Genomic DNA, 24031 nt, shown 5'->3' with positions numbered 1-24031 from the left:
CTTCCGGCCCCTGTAGGGTCTTAGCAATTTTCCGCTGGAATATCTCAGGAGTGCTTGTTATTCTAAATAGCAGCCTGCGGAAGGCATACCTCCCAGAAGGATTGATGAAGGTGGTTAGTTCTTGGCTTTCTCGTCCTCCACTAGCAGCATCTAATGACACCTTAGATCCTGAGAGCCTTGACAAGGCTTCCCCTATGGTAGCGGTACATGCCTAGCAGTGTGCACTACATATGGCTGTGCATCTTCTTTGAGAATGATTTTAACAGTTTCAGTCTTTAGCAGGCCACTGGTTCCGAAACACAGTGCTGACATGCTACACTCACTTTTAACTAAACCCATTTTAACTGCTTCTGGTCTACCAAGCAAACTGCTGCTATTTCCTTTACGTGTTCATCTCTTTTGTCACCAAAGTCACAATTTTCTGCTAGCTCATACAGCACTCTTATGTATGCTTCTGATTTCTCACTAGGAAGCTGGCTCCACTGATAAAAGTGTGCTCTCTTATGTATTAAATTCCGTCCTGGAATGAAGTAGTCTTCAAATTTCTTCATTACGACTTTATAGTCCTTCTTATGGTCTTCAAACTCGATGAGCTAAATATGTTTTCTGCTTCACTACCCATCGCATAGATGAGCGAGCTGACCTGGACTTCCCCGTCCTCTTTTTTTAGCTTGGTGGCTGTCCTGAAGCGCGAAAACTTAAGGTTATTTACATAACCCCGGTTCTCTGAGTAATATGAGTGAGATGTCTCACTATGGGATGCACGCCCCTGCTGCAGCCCTCAGAAGCATTAATCTCATTACGCCAATCCTGATTGGCTGGTGAAACGTGTCCGTCCGCCTCAGGTAGTCCCGTCTACCTTAAGTAGCGCAGGCGGACGAGAGCACGCCATTCAAGATAAGCACCTCTTCTCACTCGCCCAAGCAAGAAGGGTTGTCTGGTGAGACATCTCACTCATATTACTCAGAGAACCGGGGTTATGTAAATAACCTTAAGTTCTCTTTCATAATATTTCGCTCGATGTCTCACTATGGGATGTGGTAGCTCCCGTATTGCCAGACAAGCTTATCTCGCGTCCACCAACCTACAGGGAAAAATTACTCTGTTTCTATCTGGACTGCAAAACCGCGCGTGCCACGCACGGGGCGGAGATGTCCAGCATATAGAAACGGACAAAAGTGAGAGGCGAGGACCAACTCGCCGCAGCACAGATGTCCTGAACAGAGACTCCCCTGAATAAGGCCCAGGATGCGGCCAAACCCCGAGTCGAGTGCGCTCGCAGGCCCACAGGTGGCTGCAAACCCTGACTCGTATAAGCCAAAGCAATCGCCTCCACTACCCAGTGGGATAAGCGCTGCTTTGTGATAGGTTTCCCCTTATGAGGATTAGCCCAGGAGACGAACAGCTGATCGCTCCTCCTGAAACCATTTGTTCTGTCCATATAAGTGCGCACCGCACGTACTGGGCACAACGCATGCGACCGCTGCTCCCCTGGTGAAGCAGCAAAAGCCACAAGATCAATAGGAGAACATGAGCCCACTACCTTAGGCACAAAAGCCGGGTTGGGCTTCAAAATCATCCTTACATCCCCGGGGAAGAGCTGAGCGCATGAAGGATGAACCGAAAGTGCATGGATGTCACTAACTCGTTTAGCCGAAGCCAGAGCCAGTAACAACACTGTTTTGAGAGACAAGTGTTTCAAGTCTACTCCCTCCAGTGGCTCAAAGGGAGGGCCTTTAAGCCCCTCCAGAACCACAGCCAGATCCCATGGTGGTACCAGTGGTCTGGACACGGGGAGAAGCCTGCGTGCTCCCTTCATGAAACGGCAAACCAGCGGGTGCTGGCTCGCAGTTTGCTTTCCAAACCCCACATGACAGGCGGCAATTGCTGCCAAGTACACTTTAACCGTGGAGAAGGCTTTACGTTTGTCAATCAGATCCTGCAAGAATGATAATATCACTCCTACTGGACACTGAAAGGGAATGTGGCCGTTTCTGTGACACCACCCCTCAAACACTCTCCACTTACAGTCATACAGAGACCTAGTGGAGGAGGCTCGAGCACTTTGTATGGTGGAAATCACACGCTGTGAGAGTCCCACAGCTGACAGGTTGAGCCACTCAGGGGCCAAGCCCACAACGCCATGCGTTCTGGGTGCGGGTGGAAAAACGTCCCTCCCCCCTGTGATAGCAGGTCCCGCCGCAGCGGGAGCTGCCAGGGCTGAGCGCACAGGAGCCGATATATCTCCGCCAGCCAGTGCATAGCGGGCCAATGCGGAGCTATCAGAATCAGAGCGTGGCCGTGTTCCCTCACTCTGGACAGAGTTGGGGGTATCAGGGCCAGGGGAGGGAATGCGTAAAGAAGCTCGTGCGGCCAGGCGTGCGCTAGTGCGTCTACGCCGAGGGGAGCATCCATGCTGCGCAGAGAGTAAAACAGCGCGCACTGTGCGTTTTCTCTCGACGCGAACAGATCCACCGCGGCCCGACCGTAACGGGCCCATATCTGTTCCACAATCTCCGAGTGTAGGGTCCATTCCCCGTATACTGGCGCCCCCCTGGACAACAGGTCCGCGCCTGTGTTCAGGGCTCCTGGGATGTGCGTCGCTCTCAGGGAGAGAAGACGACCGCAGCTCCACAGGATCAGTTTGCGTGCCAGCATGTGCAACTGACGGGAGCGTAATCCCCCTTGACGGTTGATATACGCCACCGTCGTTGTGTTGTCCGTCCTCACCAGGACATGATGGCCCATGAGAGACGGGAGGAAATGCTTCAGGGAGAGGAACACCGCTGACAGCTCCAGAAAATTTATGTGAGACCGCTGGAGGTCCACACTCCAGTAGCCCCTCACAGACCGGCCCTCGTGAATTCCGCCCCAGCCCGTCAGGCTGGCGTCCGTAGTGACCACCTTCCTGGACAGGACGGAGCCCATGGGCACCCCGTGTGTCAGAAATGACGGGACTCGCCAGTGGCGTAGCGCCCTGGCGCAGCCCGGTGTGACCGGCACTCTCCGTGTGCCATGACGCACGGGATCCAGCCCGCATGAGGCCACCCAAAGCTGGAATTCCCTCATGTGGAGCCGGCCGAGATGGACTACGAGGATGGCAGACGCCATCAGCCCGAGTAACCGAAGACACAATCTGAATTGAACAGACTTGCCTGGTTGAAAAAGCGCGAGACATGCCCTGAAAGTTTTCACTCGTTCCGCCGCGAGGCGCGCCGTGAAAGTCACCGAGTCCAGGGATAATCCCAGAAAGATTATACCCTGCGCCGGAGACAGCATGCTCTTCTCCGCGTTTATCACGAAACCTAGATCGAATAGGTGTCGCATGAGAATACGCGTGTGCGCTCTGGCCTCCTGCTCCGACTGTGCCAGCAGCAGCCAGTCGTCCAGATATGTGGCCAAGCGGATGCCCCGCCGTCTCAGCGGGGCTATTGCCGCTTCCGTGCACCGCACAAACACCCTCGGGCTCAGAGACAGGCCGAAAGGGAGCACGCGGTACTCGTAACAAATCCCCTGGAAAGCGAATCTCAGATACTTTCTGTGGGGAGGATATATCGGGATGTGGAAATACGCGTCTTTCAGATCGACAGAAGTGAACCAGTCGTTCTGTCGCACAAGGCGCAGCAGCGATGCGTGCGTAAGCATCCTGAACTTGTATTTCCTGAGATATTTGTTCAGAGCACGTAGATCCAGGATAGGGCGAATACCGCTCCCTCCCCGTTTGGGAACCAGAAAATACCTGTAAAAAACCGCTCTGACACTGTGCGGGAGGGACGACACAAATTGCTCCTTTGTTTAACAGTGAGAGGATTTCCTCCTGTAAAACGCGAGCTGACTCTCCCTGAGCCTGGGAGTGTATTATACCGGCGAATCGCGGAGGAACAGCGGCAAACTGCAGCCTGTATCCTCTCGAGATCGTCCGTAACACCCAGGGTGGAGCTGCGAGCGCGGCCCATCTCTCCCGTCTGAGGGAGAGAGTGGACACACACCGCAGCTCCTCCACCGTGAGAGGCCCCAGCCGCGGTGCGGTGGCGCCCTCTCCTGGCGGAGCAGTGAAAACCCCCCCGGGCGGTGCGTTGCATTCCCGCCCCGGAGGACAGCGCGGCGGCGGGGACTTAACCGCCCCCGACCCGGGGAAGGCCGCGACCTTCCGCCGAGGGGGGACAGCGCGTGTCGCCACCGCGCTGCTTATTTTGATAGTTTTGGCTTTTTTTATTAGCTGCGCCCTCGGCACTCGGCCTGGATGCGGCAGCGGGACACAGTTTATTTTCTTTAAGAAAACATGTGTGTGTGTGCGTGCTTGTGGACATGAGAGAGGGGCAACCGCTGAACCCTCTGCTGTCAAATGTCCGTCTCTCCCGGCTTGCTCTGGCACGGTCCACGGCAGCTGGGAGATGGGGGCGTGGGGGGCCCTCAGGTGCACGCTTGAAAGCCGAACAGGTGGAGCTGGAGAACGGGGAACTTCCAGCTGCATCACCGATGGCGAGAGGCGCGGTCAGGCGGCTCTCTTCTTCTTCCTGGCCTGGGCAGTTTGCGCGGGCTGTGCCGGCGGAGCTGCAGCCGAGGCCGAGGGCTTCTTAGACCAGCCGACCCGTCCGGGCAGGGGAGGTGGGGCGGGCTGAGGCTTCGGCAGTTTAGGTGTCTTAAACTGCGAGGCTTGAGAAGCGGCCTGCGCGAAGGTTTTTCGCTGTGCAGGCGGAGAAGGAGCTGGGGGCTTCCGAGGGAGACAGAGCTGGAGAGCCTCGTCTTCCTTCTTTTTGGCTTCACACCGCCGTTGCATCGAGGCCAACGCGGAACCAAAAATTCCCTCCGGGACGATGGGCATATCCAGGACATCGTCCTTCTCTCTGTCTGACAGGTTGGCGAGGTTGAGCCACCGCGCTCGTTCCTGCAGAACCATAGTCCCCAGCGCTCTTCCTGTGGCCTGGACCGCGCAGCGTTGGACACGGAGACACAGGTCGGTGATGACCGGTATCTCCTCCCACGTGGCTGGGTCCTGAGTTTGCCCAAAATCCTCGCATAACTCCGCCTGGTACGCCGTGAGCAGGGAGAGGACATTGAGCGCTCTGGCCGAAAGCGCCGCCGCTTTGTACGCCTTTTCAGTCAAAGCTGACTGAAAACGGTCAGACTTGGATGGCAGGCTGGGGCTCCGGGAGGACACCGCTGACAGCCGCGGGTGAAGGTGCGCTGCAACGAGTGGCTCCATCGGAGGCATGCGGAGCAGACCCAGGCTCTCCATCGCTTCACAGTCGAGGGACGAGGCTCCGGGAATCGGACTCCTGCTGCTGTAAGGGCGGTCTCGCCATGAGCGCGCTACCTCATCAAGCAGCTCCGGGAAGACGGGGAGAAGTTGCTTCGTCGCACTCTTGGCCAAGGGCAATTTCTTCCCCTCGTAGCGGGATCTGGTGGTCTCAGCTACGACAGCGGGCCAGGGGATGGCCAGCCGGGCAGCGGCGCGTTTGCACACGTCGAGCATGTCCGAGCTGTGGATGGGAGAAGCTGGTGTGCTACTCTCATCTTCATCCCGAGAGGCGGCGGAGGCCGCGGGCTGCGCAGCCCGGGCCGGAGTGATGAATATGTCGTCCTCTTCTTCATCCTCTGATATGAGGAGTTCCGAGGCACAATCATCATCGTCCCCATAGTCCAGTTCCAGGACGTCTTCCTCCAGCGGGGGATCCGCGGCTAGGTCGAGCTGGGAGCCCCAGCTGGCGCTAGCCTCCGGCATCGCCACCGCAACGACCCTCGTCTCCTCTCCGGCTTCGACGGCGGCGCCGTCGGAAGGGAGATAGGGGTCATGTCCAGACAAGCTAGCCTGGCGGGCTAGCCGTCTGCGGAGACTCTTGATAGTGAACACCGCACAGTGTTGACAAGAGCCGGGGACATCGATAGCCAGCCGGGCGTGTTCCAGCCCCAGGCAGCTCGAGCAGACCTGGTGTGGATCCTTGCTCGATATCTTATTCCCGCAACGACAGAGCCGGGCTCCAGAGTCTCCGTGCCCTCTGGCGTGAGGGGTTCTAGCCTCCATTCCTTGCGAGCTGGAGTGCAGGCAGGGAATATCGGCAGTTAGCTGGTGTGCTAACTGTGAAGAAGTCGAGAGATTAGCTGGTGTGCTAATTCTCGGTGCTCGAACTGCCGTGGTGGGGCGTCGAGGACAGTGCTAACCAAGCCGTGGAGAGCTAGGAAAGCACTTGGCCCGATCTGGTGTGACCGACGAAGCAAAAGAAAATATCCAAAGCTAGTAGCGTCCGGCGACGGAAGCTGAATAAGATCCGTCTGTGGACAGTTTAGCTAGCTAGCCCTGGACGCGAGATATGCTCCGAGTGAGAAGAGGTGTTTGAATGGCGTGCTCTCGTCCGCCTGCGCTACTTAAGGTAGACGGGACTACCTGAGGCGGACGGACACGTTTCACCAGCCAATCAGGATTGGCGTAATGAGATTAATGCTTCTGAGGGCTGCAGCAGGGGCGTGCATCCCATAGTGAGACATCGAGCGAAATATTATGAAAGAGAACCATTGTTTACACTCGGGCCATTCTCCCGGGCTGGCAGACTTAAACTCCTCGAGTAGATGAAACTTCGACATGTTCGGTTACATTCGTAACTTCTTGACATTCAAGATATAGAGGATGACTCGGGAGGTAATGAACTCTTTCGTGGCATTTATTAACTTACACGCCTACGATATTAACATGTGTAATCATCCTCAGGTCTCCTATCTAACTCCCTACTCTTGTACATGTAACACTGCGACATCTCTCATGAGGCATTCAAGGTAACGTACCACTGTAGGAAATTCCATACATCACCATGAAGATGGTCTTGATTAAGATGATGAATATTAAGAGCCACAGACATCTCTCATGAGGCATTCAAGGTAACGTACCACTGTAGGAAATTCCATACATCACAATGAAGATGGTCTTGATTAAGATGATGAATATGAAGAGCCACAGACTTTGCCCATTCCTATTATTTATCGAGTTAAATTTTCAAGCATGGGCACCATTGATTTAACAAATCTAGTGTCAAAAATATACCAAATTATCGTCTCAAACAAACCAACCGTTGATGGCTTGAGCTTATCTCTGATAGACGATTTATCCGTCCAGCAACCAATTCTAATATAAATAGCATGTTTACATTCAACTAGAGCTGGGCAATATATACCGTATGCATATATCATTATATCATTATTCTGACATGAGACTCTATATCCTCTTTTTGGATTTTGGATATTATTGTGATATGACATGTTTTTCCCTGGTTTTAAAGGCTGCATTTAGAGTTCTCAACGGGTCGGCCCGGCCAACAAACCCGTCCGGACCCGCAGGTTCGGGCCGGGTTCGGGCCGAAAAAATACGCAAATGAGCCGGGTCAGGTCGGGCCTCGGGCTTCATTTTTTATAAAACACATTTCATAAAACACATTTCTTGCAGGTTGTAAATTATATATTGTTAGTTCTGTGAATCATCGCTGTTCACGTGTGGTGAAGAGTAAGTCTGGCTGCTACTTCATGGAGAGGGGCAGACGCAGACCTGACGCCACTGTGTAAAGTTACGATAACAAGTGCATGAGGAAGGGGCGCGCAGGTGGTCGAGTGGTTAGAGCGCATGCCATAAAACGCAGCCGACCCCGGTTCGATTCCGGCCAGAGGTCCTTTGCTGCATGTCACCTCCCCCTCTCTCTCCCATGTTTCCTCTCTGTCTACTGCTAATAAAGGTGCCTATGCCACATAAAATCTTTAACAGGAAAACAAGGCGCGCGGGGGGGTATAAACAGTGTGGGCTGTGTATTGTCATTAATACAGCAGCCTTGTTATCTATTCCTGAACTATAGCGTCTTTTTGGAGACTTTGTAAAATAAATCCATTAAGATAAATCCAACACTGAATGTCTGCTGTGATAGAGAAGTTTGTATGAAGATGTAAAAAAAAAAAAAGATCCATCATCCATCAGAAGAACAATACGGTGGGTCTAAATAATGTATGGCACATTGCCCTCTTCCATTAAAAATGACTTTCTTTAAACAGTATACTGTATGAAGCTGTTAACTCTCGCTGGAAACAGATACATTTGGTTTACAGTTAGCATGTTCTATCAGCGTGCCCTTCAGCACTGGCTATAAAGTATTTCGTGTTATCGGTGGCTTCATCACTACAAGTAACTGTTACTGTTGCCATAACAAATAGTAATATCTTTATCACCAAAGGACTAACTGCAGGTTTAAGGGGGTAAAAAGCTAAAAGTGGGAGTTGAGGTCCTGGGCAGCAGTGATAGTGAGTTGATGCCTGCAGAATATGTGACCTCTAATATTTAGGTGTGAAGGGAAACTGCAGTTGCAGACAGTCTCACGTAGCACTCTCCTGTTTTCTTATTCAAATCAGACATTTGCTTCTGTTCTTCCAAGGCATGGAAGAGACTAACAGTCCTCATGATGGCTGCTTTTCTGCTGAGTGCCTGTGTTATATGTGACTTATAGTCTACATTTACTTGACATCAATGCAGGTATTTTCACTAACAAAGCTACGCCAAAATTTAATAAAAAGGTTGTGGTTTGGTTGGACAGTCTAGGAACCAGGGAGGTTGAGACTTAGAATGGGGATGCGTCTCGATGGGCGCACGTCTTGGTCAGTGTGGCTTAGCGAGGAGTGGCGTGGTCGAGTGTCTTAACCTTAGCCATAATAGATCCATTTCACTAACAAGACCACGCCACAATTTAATGTTAAGGTGTTCGAGTGCGTTGCATGAGCGGATGGGGGGGTTCGAGGGCGCTGCACAAGTCCTGTTATTTCAGTGTGTTTGATAATGTAACAATGTGTGTCAGTGTTCTCTTGTCTCTGTCTCAAAGGCCTTTTTGTCCCTCATGACCTTCACAGATAGGAACAAACACACACACACCAGCTGTGCATGTGTGTGTGAATGTCGAAGACAGACACAAAAAGACATCATGATTCCCATTGTTCTGTGCTGACATTGTAAAAGGATAGCACTGTATTGTTATATCTGACAAACAAGCAGAGAAAAGGTTTGTCATCATGTTCCCTGACAGTAGATTCAGTGCCCTCATGTGGCCTTGTCATCACACAACAAGTTATAATGACTATGGAGGATAAAGTGGCAGAGGCGCCTTTCAGCTCCTTGAGGTGTACTCCCCATTTGATAGTTTGGTTGTAAGCAATGATTAGATATCTTATCAGTATCAACCTCAGGTGGCTATCGTTTATCGGTATTGGCTGCAAATAAAATCCATATTGTGCATCTTTAGTAATCATGGCTTTGTGAGATACTGGAGCCATTCATGGGAACTGGGTGGTGATGATGGATGCACAGGGCTAGGACTAACTAGCAAACATCAGCATGTACTGAATTGTTGTGGCTGGTTACAACAAGAGAAGGATTGCAGGCTTTACCTGAACCTTTGCAAGCTTGACCAGCCTTCCACTGCATGGTCAAGTGCCAACACTCTCCGGTCCGATGCTGAGGTTGTTTCATTTACTTTGTCACTATGTCATTGAAAAATACACTATTTTAATCAGGATTTTTTCTGGTCAGGATTTTACTTGGTAGCAAACTACAATGTTGTCCACGCAAGAAAATCTCAACAGCTTATACAAGCTCCAATTCAGTGAGGTAGTAGCTGCAGTAATTGGGTTACTTAAAATGACCTGATGTTAGTACTCAAAAAATAATCATTACTCACAAACACTTCCCATAAATGTTAGCAGAGGATGTAAACTGTGAACCCACAGTCTCTCCACCTCTCCTTTCCTCTCTCCTAAATGTGCTATATGACTTGCCAGTTTTGGCAGTCTGTTGTGTGTCTACTTGAGAGCCTGACTAATTGAATTCTTTGCTGCTGATAGTATTTTTCCTACAGTGGGAAAAAGGAAAAACAGAAAGCATGAATGGGATAAAAGGCTGAGGACGGAGGGGGAAGCCATTTACATGGTTGAATTCACTTGATAGTTTGTGGTATTGATCAGATATAAAATGTGAGCTCATAATCAGGCCCGGTGAGGTGGGGTGTGTATTAAGACAGGAGGTCCTGTAGTCAGTAAGCTTGCTCACATCAGTGTGAGTTTATGCGAGTATACTTTACACAGTATGCTAACTGTGTACACCAAGTGGACAATGACATTTGCAAATGGTGCAAAATGTGCACGACACATCCTCCTTAAATTGACTGCCACTATTAAAGGTTTGGCTGTGGCAGCTATGAGCAGATACTGTATGTTTAGCAGACTGGACGTACCTCACACTCCCTTCCTGATGTGATGGATCGATATTTAGGCAAACTCAATCTATTCCTCAGTGTGATCCACGAGAAGGGAGACGGGAACTGACAAGGAGTCAGTCATGGTAAAGAACCAAGACTGAGGTTGACCTTGTAGCAGGATCACTCCACTGAAACTGCTGTGTGTTTGGATATGCAGCACAATTAATGATGTACATTTTCTGTCTTTTTTTGCTCTCCAGTGGGTGCTGGCCTTTGAGATCTTCATCCCACTGGTCCTCTTCTTCATCCTCCTGGGTCTAAGGCAGAAGAAGCCAGCGATTCCTGTCAAGGAAGGTAGGCAGACATTAGGTCTAGGTCCTGTTGATAAAATCACATTGTCTTCATATAACCCTCATTCAGTATTATTCATTATTAAATTGAACTGACCACTGACTTGTTACTCCACCTGTAAAGGTTTCCATTGCCCATATATGCATATTTTTCCGAAAATGATCTCCGTCCATACTAACATACCTGAAAACACATATCACGACCATCCACGCACACTGGGCATGTGCGTGTTGGTGTAAACAAGAAGTAGATTATATACTCTGTGGTTGGTTGTTAAAAAAGAATCGGAATGATTTTTACTCTTACTTGTATTGGGGGGTTTTTTCAATACAGTGTTTTTTCAATACAGTGTGTAACAGGTCATTTTTCCTGAAAACAGGATAAAAAAAGATAAGGCAGGAAAACCAGACTGCTCTTGACAGAATCCTCCTGGATAATGCTATTTTTATAAAAAAAAAACACTGGCAACAAGGACAAGGCCAGAGTTCTAACAGACAAGTCTGTGTGTGTGTGTGTGTGTGTGTGTGTGTGTGTGTGTGTGTGTGTGTGTGTATGTGTGCTTCCTCTGTCATAGTGATGTGATTTCAGTGAGGTAGACACAGTAAACAGCCATTTGTTTAGTTTAAAGGTACATTTCACTACTGATATCTCCTCAGAACTCCAACAATGATGTCAGCATAAACATTCTGAGGAAAAAAAAAGAAGTTGTTTGGAAGGCAATGAGGGAATGAGGGAAGGGTGGATGGAGAGGAGGTATGCAGGGGTTGAATGGCATCTTCTGCCCTTCCCTCCACATTAGCATGTATTAAGGTGAAAGCTACTGCTGACTCATGTTTGCTTTGATCTCCCTGCAGGCATAAAGATTATGTACTTCTGTGCAGCGCCATCATGCATTTAGAACAGGCAAACACGTACAGTATTGCTAATTTGCTGCTGTTACAAATAAGTGGTTTGCTTCCCACCATATGTTACACTGTTTCTGTCCTTAGTTAGGTCTCTAGTCTTGTGTTACACATGTCCTTTTTTTCATGTTTTAGTTCCTTTGTGCACTTACTGTTGCTTTCACCCATTGTAGCAGTTGTACCCAGTTTATTCTGATGTTATGTGTCTTTGTTCTTTTACTTCTTTGCATCTTTGTTGTGTCTCTGTTATTCTTTCTTTTTGTTTATCTCTTCTGGCTGTGTTTCTTTTTCTTCTGTTTCTTTCTTTCCTGTACGTTATGCATGTTCTCAACATGTTGGATGGACCAGTGTGTAAGTGTTGTCATTCATTTTACCCTCATACCTGACCCTGGCTGACATGATATATTAATGAAAACACCCTCTGACTTTTAACTGGATGTGTTAATCCTGTTGGGGCGTGGCTTCTATCTGTGTGTATACACTTTATGTTTGCCTAATCCTGATCCAGCACATATCAGTCATTCAGCAGCACAAGTAATTTTTTTCTGTTATTTTTTCTGGTATGTTACAAATACAAACCCACTGGATGATGAGAAATATTCTGGAAGTGTACAAAAAAAAATCATCGATTAGTCATGGATGTACTGGAAGTAGAGAAGTAAAATCCCTGTATCATAATATAATTGATACAAAACAAACATAGAAAAGATGGTGTGGCTGTGTCCAGGGCAGTGTTGATAAGCAGATTCCTCTCCTTCTGTATAATATAATGATGATGAGACAAAGTAAACGTTGCTGTAGTGCAGTACCTTCTGACAGTAGAGCAGCTTCTTTACTTAGGCTGTGGGACTCCTCAGCACACTTTTCATGAAAAATTCTTTTTCATTTCATGACTTATCCAATCCGGATGACTAAGAAAATACGGTCATTTTTTGGCGGAGGACCTCCTGGACAATGAAATCCTAAATGTATTGTTCTATGGCCTCTAGAACATCACAGGCCTTTTCCAATCTGACATGATCTCCAATTTGAGAGTGCCTTCCTAAACAAGAATCTGTTTTACCTATAAGATTACTCACACAGAATATACTGTTCCTGCACTGTCTGAAACGGCTGGTTTGGAGTCAAGCCTTAACTTCCATAACTTACATTTGTCAAAACTGTAAAAGGCATTATATACCGTATATATTTATATATATATATTTATACAAATATTATAAAATATATAGGGCTCTACTGGAGTCATGGCTACCGGTTGTAGCAGCGCTATTCTGGATCACACACTACTACACTGCCTCTGATTGGCTACATCCTGCCTGTTAAGTAATGTGTAAGTGCAACTTTCATCAAAGATTGAACAGAGGCGAGATGTCTCACCCTCACTCTACAAAGACCCTACATATAAATATCAACCTGAAAGTGTGCATGATATGATCTCTTTAATACATTACCTTGTCCGCCAAGATGTCAGCCCGGGTCACATCAGCTAGATTTTCATTGCCAGTGGTAGTTGTTAATTAATGAAGACAACTCCCATGATCCCACATTACTCCAAGACATCATCAAACTTACTGTGTACCTAAACAATTACTTAGATAAGATTTAGGTACCTTTGTCATTGTGGTCACAATAATAAATACTATAATGTGAGAGAAGAAGAATCTGTGTTTACACCTGTCTGAGCCACTGAATGACTGAAGTCATGGTTTCACCTATATCTATGTGTGTATGGAGGTGAGTGTGTTTCTCTCAGTCCTGACACATCCAGTGTTGAGGAGCTCCATCATCACCACAGCACCCTGTTGCACACTGTTAAGCACTGATGCTAAAGAGCTTAACTCCGTCCAGATTAGCACTGGCTGCTGGACAGAGAGGAACATATTTTGTTATTTCACCTTTCTAAACAAATGTGCTTATAAAGAATCATCTTATGATCATGTTGTTGGGTGTTTGATTCAATTATTCGTATACATTAACAAAAGCTTCTAACAGGCCCTCACTGCATCCTGTTTGCCTGCAGTGTCCTAAAATCTGCTGAATTATACAAGACATTATGCTTCTTGTTACTTTGAATGTGCAGTCTCTGTATGTATTGGTGTGTGGTTTTTGTGTTTTCTGATGATTTATGAGTCTGTTAAAACAACAGCTTTCATTCAGTGAGTTGCTATAATCCATGTTTAACTCAGTGATGGACTCTGACCTACGTTTAACTCTTTCACTTGATGATTTTTATTCTCAGATAGCTGGTAAGAGAGGACACATGTCAATGAACTGAATGAATTCAAATACTTCAAGCACACTACCTTACACTTAAATTATAGCAACACATCGTGAAATTATATATCAGCATTATCACTTGATCACCGATTGATAGACCCTTCCACTGATAATAAGGGACATCTGTCTGACATAACCATTTGAAATCATGGGCAGAAATCTTAAAACCAAGCTTAAGCAGATCTGGGTTTGGATGAGGATGGCGGGGTGTCTAACTGTAATGATCCCCTGAGTCCTCCTGGGGTTAAGACAGCAGGATTGTCTATAGGATCAAATGCATCAAGCGTCATTCTTTACTTAATTACCGAACCTTTATCATTTTAAATTGTTGAAAAAGAGAAGTGATATACATAGAACAAGGTCCTAAAGATATTAGTGACACATACACAAACGACCAACCTCTGGTAAGGCATAAATAGAAATAGACCTCATTAATAATTATGCAGATGGGAGAGGTTAGTTATTCCTGTGAGTTAACCAAGCTATAAAACGACACACTTTATTTCCACACTTTATGCCTTCATGTTTTGCATATTCTCCTGATGTCACGTTGAAGCAGAGAAGGTGGACCCAAATGCATGAGATGGCAGTCAGGGAGTGTCATGGCAAAACGAGGCAAACAGCACATTTTAATAAGTGTGTTATTAAGTATTTGTAAGGGGCAGGGATAGCTGGATATTTCAATATGGGTGGTATGAGAGAGAGGGTGAGCTGGAGGATAATAGGTTGGTAAGTGTTTCTGTGGGCAAAAGTAGAGGATCCACTCACAGACAAGCTTCAGTAGCACAGTAACCATGGAAACACTGGACTCTTAGTAAGAGATGATGTTTCTTTTTTTCCTGTTTGAGAGCCAGTTAGCACTCATGGACTGATGATTGAATACATCATGGCCCTTTTTTCATCAGGCCTGTGGATTCAGCATTGACATGTGGGAGCCTCTCTGGCCGATAGCTGTTGTGCTGCCTTTCAGGTGGCCTGTTTGACGTCTTTCTTCCTTTCCAACATTAACACACAATCTCTCCCTCTGCTTTTTCAATGTCATTGTCCTGTTTGGTCCTCTGTTTTTTTCTTTTCACTTGTTGGTCTTCATCCCCCTATTTTTCTACATTTGTATTCCCATGCTGCCTTCCTGCTTACCTCCGCCACACCCTTTTTGTTTGTCTGTGGTTTTGTCTTCCCCCATTTTTCCTCCTTGGTGACCAGCCTTTTACAGTGCTGCCCCACTCACCTCAGCTGGCATCATTCCCATCATGCAGTCACTGTGCCCAGATGGACAAAGGGATGAGTTTGGTTTCCTGCAGTACAAGAATTCCACGTGAGTAGATTTTGTCAGCAAATATTTATCAGTGTCATAAAGCTTTCTGTTCGACCAGGGGCCTCGTTTATAACACTTTTGTACGAACAAAAAGGTCTTGAAATGTGGCACTTTCTTAGCTAAATTTTATAAAATAATACTACCGAAAATCTGATCCATGCATACATGCATTTCAAAGGCAAGGGGAAACGGCGACATGGCGATGGTGAGGTGATGAATAGAAGCCAGATTTAAAATGTTTTTAAATGAAATGCGTTATTCCACTCATAATGACGCATCTCAGATTGATATCACTTAATATAAATTATACACATTCAAATTAGCAATGTTGTTTACGTGCTTGCTTACTTAGAATCTTACATCAGTATTTGATTTGCGCTGTCTCACCATCACATTTACCCTGGGAGCGCAGCCGAGAGGACCGAACTATTTGGTGGCAAACTGATCAAATTATCATTGTTGTCGTAGAAATTCAAGATTACATCAAATTGCATTACAGAATGAATGTATGTGCATATGAGTATGGTTTCAGTTTTCATATAGTTGCTGTGTGTAAAATCTTCCTCACACATCTTGTTTTATTTGTAAAAAAAGTAATCATTTTCTTTGTTTTGATCAGTGGCTCATTTCCATTCATTAACATTCATAAGGCATTTTGAATTGACCATTTATGGTTGAATGTGGATGTGGAGAGGGCGGACTGTCAGGCTGATCCATGTGCGTCATTTCCACGTTGATTTGGGATTGATTAAAGGAATTGTGTTCTGGCAGGTGCATACCAGGTTTTATAAATCAGAGTAGTTTTTGCCATACATACATTTCCTCATTTGTATATACACAAATAATATTAAGTGTGGATAAAATCTGTCATTTTGCTATTCACCCCCTTTACCTGGTATTATTCTACAAAGTCCTGTTGGCAGGACAGTATAATCTTCGGTACCATACTGAAGGTTCATCTGTTTAAACTCCATTTTGGCTCAGAAAAAAAACAATAAACCTCTTTAAATGTTTTAGTAGCAGGAGTCCAGTTTGAAACCAGTTTCCTACTCACAATGCTCAGTACCAGAACTAACCTAACAACAACTCTACATCAGCTCACCTGATCCATATCAGACCTGCTGCTGGGCAGTGAGGTAAAAACCTAAAGTCAGCAAGTCAAATAGAACATCATTAGCATCTTCCACCTGAAGGTAAGTTTAGCCTAAATAAGAGGAAGTGGTCGAGTCGTGTCAAACAGAGCCAGCTGAGGAGGTTGTTGCATCTGATTTGGATACTGACTGGGCACCTCCCTTTGGAGGTTTTCTGGAACAACCAACTGGGAGGAGACCCCAAATCCAGATCCAGAACTCTCTGGAGGGATAATATATCTCATCTGGCCTTAGAATGCTTTGCACCCAGAGGAACTGGAAAGCGACCTTGGATAAAAGGAAAAGGATGGATAGATGGATGAGAGTTAGATGTGAAGATTGATAAGATTTACATGTCTTAGCAATACAGGTGAAGCTATTGCCAGCAGCCAGTTAGCTTAGCACAGCACAAACACTGGAAGCAGGAAAAAACAAAGGTAGCATCTTCCAGCCAGTCAATTAGCACATAAGGAAGTCACTGCTCTCACCAACTAGCAAAGGGTCCAGCACATAAATTCCAGCAACACTGTTAACACTGTTAAACTGTTTTGTACATGTTTTATGAATGAGAAATAACATGTTAAACAGTGAGCTTTAGTGTTATTCTTCAGTGCAGTTTTAAAAATGTTTGATTGTCTCCTTGTCCCCACTGTTAGTGTGACCCAGCTGCTGGAGCGGATCAGTGAAGTGGCTGAACAGAATCGACTCTTCACCTCTGAGTCACCTGGTTTGGGTCAAGAGTTGGAAACACTGCAGCAGCACCTGGAGAGTCTCAGCTCCACTCCTTTACCACCAGACTGCAACTTCAACAACAGCCAAGGTCTGATGTACAGTACTAACTTTTTCTTTCAGGGGTCTGTAACCATAGGTGTGGTACTACAAAGATTTGCACTTGTTGTGCACTGCGTCACATGAGGCATAATTATGTAGTGCTCATGCAGAATTAATAGGGAGTTTGGGGTTAAATTGGGCTATCAATAATGATTAATAATTATCAGGGATAACTATTTATTATGATAAATAATAAGATCCAGTTTACATTAGGTCACCTCGGTGCACCAGCCTTGAAGAAGGGAAAAGATGGGGGGGGGGGTGACACGATGCTAGGTTAGAGAAGATGGTTAGTTGCATGCAAAGACCCTGAGTCTGTGTGAAGCATCATTTGACTAACGTCGTCCAGTGGAAGGGAGCACATAACTGAACACATGTGCATTACATCAACCAGTTGTGTGGGTGCACTTTGGCTTCAGTCAACCTGATACAAGATACAATTAAAAGTACAGTGTGGGATTTTTACATATACATTAACTATAATTTGTTGCATAATTTTAATCTGGGGTCCCTGGCAGTTTAAGTATTAAGACAGACTTGTGAACTTGTCCTTTTATTGTTAAAACAATGACATTAAATGTTTGTTGTATTAGGATGATTAAAATAGAATGTTATTCCAAGTTAGCCATTACTAAATCAAAGATACCACTCCAGAAAGACTGAAACAAAGCAGCTAACTATGAGCAAATTGTCAGGCCCCTCCTCGAGACCAGTTGTTTGGGACATATCAGAATATGTTTTAATGTTTGCACTGATGGCTGTCGGCTCACTGACACACCAGTGTTGGGGCTGTTAGTGAGGTTGTAGTTGTTGTGGTGTTGCCTGAACAGTTGGCACTAGCAGCCCTTGTCAGTGGTTATTCGGCCGACTACGCATGTTGAACCTGTGGCAGAGCCCACTAGTGAGAGAAATCACTCTGATTAGCTATTCAGCTAAGCAAATTAGTGCAAGGGAAGAAAATTGGGGAAAAAAGGCATATTTAAATCTGAGTCTTCCTGTTTCCCTTTTTGAATGACAATTGCAGACTACTGCCACCTGGTGGTGTGGAGAGTTATTGCCGCTCATGCATGTGAGGAATGTACGTGCTAGTTGGCCATCCGCTCTAGTCTTTGTGGTGTCTTCAAGTGCAGCTTTTTGGAGGAGACACAGGTGACGTGAGACAACATGACAGTCAGTCGTTGTCACTGCTAGTTCTTTGAGGTTGCTGTTATGTGTCTGGGCTAAGAGATTGTTTAGAGGCCGATCAAAGCTCTCATTTCAGTGTGTACAATAAATTCACTAGCAGAAAGATGAATTTATATCAATTTTGTGTGTTTATGTTCGCAGGCTTCACGCTGGCTAGTGTGTTGAAGAACCAGTCTGTGTTTCAGCAGTTCCTGGTCAAGAACCTTTCCCTGTCAAACTCTACAACCAGCCTGCTGCTCAACACTCCAGTCAGCCTCAGAGAGGTGATAAGCCAGTCGTAACTTTACACATCACTTCTTTGTACTTGTTACTTATGTACTATCTTGTGTCCTGTAGGTGTACAGTCTTATCTTTGGTACATCTGTTAGAGATGGAGGAGGGGCCCAAAGTTGGATGCGGGGGGCAAAATACACCAGTCAAAAACCTAAAGACAAAGTTCTTCATATAGAAGTAAGTTCATACTTTGAGACTCATACATACACACGCACGCACGCACGCACGCACGCACACACACACACACACACACACTGCCATATACACAACTCGACCTATGTTTACATCGAACTGATGAAGACTACGTGGGGAACAAAGGCTTAAATACACTGACACACTGATGAGGGGACGAAGAACAGGTGGGGAGAGAGGAGGGAGGAGGATAGGTGAGATACTGAGGGAAAGACACAGAGGAAAAAGCATGAAGGAAACAATACTGACAGACAGAAGGAGACAAACATGCAAAGAGGAAGGGGAAAAGGCAGAGGAGAGAACATGGAGGAAAGAGCACAGAGGAGAACACTGAAGAGACACAAAAAGGGACAAAATATCAAAACATAAGACACAAGATCGGATGCCCCCTGGATGCCTCGCTCGGCAGATGGTATTCCTGGCATGCCCCGCCGGGAGGAGACCCCGAGGAAGACCCAGGACATGCTGGAGTGACTATGTCACTCAGCTGGTCTGGGAACGCCTTGGGATCCTCCCGGAAGAGCTGGAGGAAGTGTCCGGGGAGAGGGAAGTCTGGGTGTCCCTGCTCAGGCAGCTGCCCCCGCGACCCGGCCCCGGATAAGCGGAAGAAGATGGATGGATGGATAAGACACACAGTGTTGGTCATGTTACTTTTAAATAGTAATTACTTATAGTTACTAGTTACTTCTCCCAAAAAGTAACTGAGTTAGTAACGGAATTACTCCAATATAAAAGTAATTAGTTACCAGGAAAAGTAACTCTTGCGTTACTTTCTTTTCTTCCCCTTTTGAGCTCGGCATTGATTTTAATGTACTCTGCATCTATGTATTTAGAAAATGTACAAGTTTGACGACAGTGACTTTGTTGCTGCTCTGTATTGTGTGCTCTGTAACTGTGTTGCTGTCCCGGTCGTGCCGCTAACGTTATGTCCTCCAGCAGGACGAACGAAAGAAACAAAGCCTATGAATTATCTTTCTGACTGCTTCTCTCTGATTTCTCCAAGCAGTTTTTTTTCTTTCAGAAATGTGCTTATATTTCCTTTGAAACCGATTCCAATATCGCTGAAAACTCCATATTTCTTATCCGAGCATGGCTGGCAGTGAAAGCTGTAAAATACATAAAAGTATTTTTTGTTTACGGTTGTATAAATGTGAGAATGACATTTGGGAACTGTTATTGGACCAACCTGCTGTCAATCTTGTATTCTGGTTGCTGATTGGTAAGGGAGGACGTCCTCCCTTAGCGCGTCATTTTACGTGTCTTAGCCAATCATAGATCAGCATGAAAAATCTTAAATGCATTGAGTGAATGGAAGGAGATCCCTCCCACGGAGGACAGAAGCCCTCTGTCCTCCTCTAGCCCCCACCTTCCTGCTCCCTGCTCCTCTCACAGACTGCTCTGTCTCCTCCGTCTACAGCTGTCACTGTTCAACCGTTTTAAGTGGATTTTCTTCCAAAGAAGAAACTTTTTTTATAATATAATATATATAATATTTTATAAATGATACTGAGATTTGGTAATGATTTATTTCAACCAGTTACTCTTTCTTAAAAAAAAAATTGATCTTCCTCTTGCCTCTCAAAAATAGAGGAGGACCAACCTCCTCTGCCTCTATGGACGAGCCTCCTCTGGTGAATACACATAAATGGAAGTGGAATAATAAACTGGAATTGTGTGGCCAGTGAGCAGGTTTTCTGTGCCGGTGCATCCTTAACTAATGTCACATCATGTCAGTCAGAAATCTGATAATATACAAGCACATGGTTTAAAGGGCAAGGCGCTGGTGCATTTAGGCAAAAAGGTTGTATTTAGACTCTGAATTTGTCATGGTTGTGTTTTGGCACATAAATCAAACCAATCTGTGTGTCATCTCCCATTCCCTTTAAGAAACTGGTACACCAGGACTTCTGTGCTGAGGGACAGGGATGTGGTTCTCGGCCTCTGGACCCTCTATCCCCGCGTTTCACAGTCATCTGTGCCATCAACAACTCTGTCTCTGACTGCATATGGAAAAATACACTGATATCTAATTGAGGAGGAGGAGGAGTGCTGCTGTGCGTCCATCTATATATGCACGGGTCTTGATCCCAGGATCAACCAGGATAGGTCATAAAAAGTATAATCCTGATCAATAACAGATAGGATATTAATCTTAATAACGTTACCTGCAGCAATCATCCTGCAGCTGCAACCTTAAGGATAAATCATATTAACATTTGCACACGAGGAGCAGCAGATGAACTAAACTGATTTTTTAAAACTCCTGACTAGTCTCCTTTGGAGAGTTTATAAATACCGTCTTTCTGTTTTGCTGATTAAATATGCCACGATATTTGATACTGTACATTACTGGGTGAAATGTTTCAAAACATTGAAAGCAGCCTCTCAAATGATAAAATCAGACTGTATGCATGGTGAACCTGCCTTAATTAGACCAGATTCCCTTATTGGTCTATGGCACTGTCACTTTGAGCACAAATAAAGTTACTATTTACACAATGTGGGCACTGGGTGTGAAAATGACAACTGCGTCAGTCTGAAACTAATAATGGCACCAGTCATTTGTGTGCTGTACACTTGCTGTGCACTGCTTTGCGCCAAGCAAAAGATAGAGCCCACAGTCTTACTTTGTTCATGGATGGAGATGTGTTTTATGAAATCACTGAAATCTTTTTGCCAATGAGCAGGTATGTTTTGTTTCATTAACAGTGATGTCTTCCTTGTCTTCACATACCACTAGGAGCAGCTACTGGGAGGTGTACACAGGCTGGATGGAGGTCTGATACACAAAGCCTTACGTGACCCAACAAAAGCAGCCCACAGGCAGGCACTGCTTAAACTGATGTCCCAGGCTTTAGGCCTCTCTGAAGTCACAGGAAACCAGAGAAATGACCAACAGGGCCTGAAGGAGGTTGAGGTAATGATATCTGCAATCTAAGATGAAACCTACACACTGTAGGTTTTACTCACACAAACAGACATTTTCAGCTATTACTCCAATTTTGACTTCTGCTCACCTCTGTTATACCATAACTATATGAGGTCAGTAAAATCCAACTCTTAGCAGGAGAGTCTGGGACAACAAACACCTGTGTAAGTGTCTCATTCTCAGTGTAGCTGCTTTAATACCCCAGAAATGATATCTGTGAAACCATTCATGATACAATACAGGCCCGGTGGCGCAGCAGTGGAAGGGCAGCCTGACCTGTGGACAGCTGGCCTGTTTGCTCCACCTGATAAGCCCAGAAGCACGTTTGCAGATAAGAGTGGTTGCAGAGGATGAGGGAAACAGGATCTAAAAAGCAAGACAAATTGATAATGGGCTTCTTGTCTTTAGCCGCTACTCAATCCAAACAACTCGCCATATTGAACAATTTATCCAGGTGCCTGCATAATGGGGACACCAGCTGTTCTGCAGGTCCTTCACAGCTGCAGCTCTGCCTTAGCAGTCGAGTCAGAATCTCAAAGGGGACTGCATATGGCTGGTTAACAGACTTCTCCGCATTTCGGGGACATAAGTTCAGCTGCCATTGCCAACTTTACATCTGGCTAAAAGTTTATTGTAGGAACAGAGGCATTCCCTTTGTGGACAATTTTACCGCCTTTTCAAACAGCCTTCAGCTTTTTAAAACTGATGACCTCCATCCCTCTCATAGAAGGCTTGTGCCTTTTAGAGACAAATATTGAACTGACACTCCTGTAAGGCTTTCACTACTACTTGTTATGGACAGTAAACTTAGGACAACCCTTGACACAGCTTCCCAACTTAAACTGAAAAAATTGTCATGCATGATATGTTGGTAGATGTACACACTGTCCCACAAAGGTATTGCGGAAAATATTGGTATTTTTTAATTGCGACAGTGTAAAATTTGGTAGATTGTTACATCCCTACTCAAAATGTATTGAGTAAGTGTTTTGTTGTTTCTTATTTGCAGAATGGCAGATTTTTTAAGTTTTAGCTCTTGGACAAATTTGTGAGAAAAAAGAAAAATGATTTTAAAGTTTTTTTCTCATCTACTTTTAGTTTTTAATTTAGGGTTAGTTAACCATAATAACCTTGCTTATCATTGTCCTACCCAGTCTTTTTTAAACGTGTCATGTTTCATGACCTTTCTTCAGTATAAGTTCTTCTTCTTTGTCAGTTTCCTTTCACTCGGTTTGACTTTTTTTCTTGTGTTGGCTAGACAAACAGGTGGTCACCATCATTCTAAGTTGTTTGTGTGTGGGAGGGGCCGGAAACATGTAACAACCACATGCATTTGTTTCTCTGCTGTGCGATTGGCTGTTGGTGTAGTGTTTTTTAGGGAGAGGAAAACGGACTCAAAAAGCTGAATCGAAAATACTTGTCATAAATTTATCATCTTTATTGTGAAAATGTTTATCATGAAAATGATCGAGATCCCTAGACTACAATGTTTTCTTTTTGGTTTTCAGCAGGCTAGAAGGACAGCAGCTGTTGCGTTGGTTAAAAGTAGCTTGAGAAGTTTCCAGGCAGTCAGGTTACTTAGTAACAAGTGGCAGGTTTTTTTTCTGGCTGTTCTCAGTAGAAGGGAGGAACGACTGACACTTAGGAATCAGCGAACAAAAAGGTGTGGTTGCAGAAGTCAAAGCTGAGTTTTGGGCAGAATACAAGGAGGCAGCAAACAGGTTCAAGTGAACTGTGGACAGTAGAGGCAAGGCCTTCTGGGATATGATGGCATTTTGGCTTTGGCAGTGTCACTGAGGTAGTCAGTGCAACATTTTATATTTCTCATAGGAGGCTTCAACATATGGCACCAGATCTGACCTACCAAAGGCTAGGTCATAGACTGGGTTTATGAGACAATTTTTCAACCAAATAGCCTTTCAGTTGAGTCAGCAGGCAAGACCTTCGGCTTTCTGTGGGTCGGGAGGATTTCATGAAGGCCACAGTCAGGTAGAGGACTGAGTGATCAGAGGCAGGACTACTCCAGGCTGATCTCAGAAGAGGAGGATAACTATTGACAGATATGGATCAGTTGACCAGAAGGACTTGTTGGAAAAATGATGCTTATATTATCATCCAGTGGGGATGAGGACAGTGTGGGTGGTACTTAAAGAGGTATTTTTACAGCAAGGACGGAGAGCTACTGAACCCAACTGAAGAATAAGTCACACAGTGGTGGAGGCTTTAAAGTATTAACAGGAGAGAAGGAGAGATAATTTGATTATCAGGGTTTGATCTGTCAAAATAGTTTTTCAGGTATGGTATATCATGATACATGCTTAAGGAGGTTGGGGATAGTAAATCACAGCGAGCAATTCCCAGGGCAGGTAAGTCGAGAAGACTGATGAATCATGACCCAGCAGACTAGAGCAACTGTAGCTCCTGCGGCTACC

General features: G+C 45.6%; 1 protein-coding gene across 2 annotated transcripts in view; it reads left to right on the top strand.

Moving 5' to 3' along the window:
* Nucleotides 1–24031, top strand: part of abca2 (ATP-binding cassette, sub-family A (ABC1), member 2) — a 118102-nt gene that overhangs the window by 40436 nt on the left and 53635 nt on the right. Inside the window, exons 2-8 of one of the 2 annotated variants that reach the window (XM_030416482.1) lie at nt 10475–10568; nt 10915–10917; nt 14948–15059; nt 16846–17009; nt 18347–18468; nt 18542–18655; nt 21411–21587. In XM_030416482.1, the coding sequence (XP_030272342.1) occupies nt 10475–10568; nt 10915–10917; nt 14948–15059; nt 16846–17009; nt 18347–18468; nt 18542–18655; nt 21411–21587 (786 nt within the window). The remainder of the gene's footprint in view (nt 1–10474; nt 10569–10914; nt 10918–14947; nt 15060–16845; nt 17010–18346; nt 18469–18541; nt 18656–21410; nt 21588–24031) is intronic. The other variant, XM_030416483.1, reaches the window with a different exon arrangement.

Source organism: Sparus aurata, chromosome 5 (genome assembly GCF_900880675.1).
Source record: "Sparus aurata chromosome 5, fSpaAur1.1, whole genome shotgun sequence".
NCBI classification, from domain to species: Eukaryota; Metazoa; Chordata; class Actinopteri; order Spariformes; family Sparidae; genus Sparus; species Sparus aurata.
The sequence above is the reverse complement of the archived record's forward strand: the minus strand, read 5'-3'. Positions and strand labels throughout refer to the sequence as shown.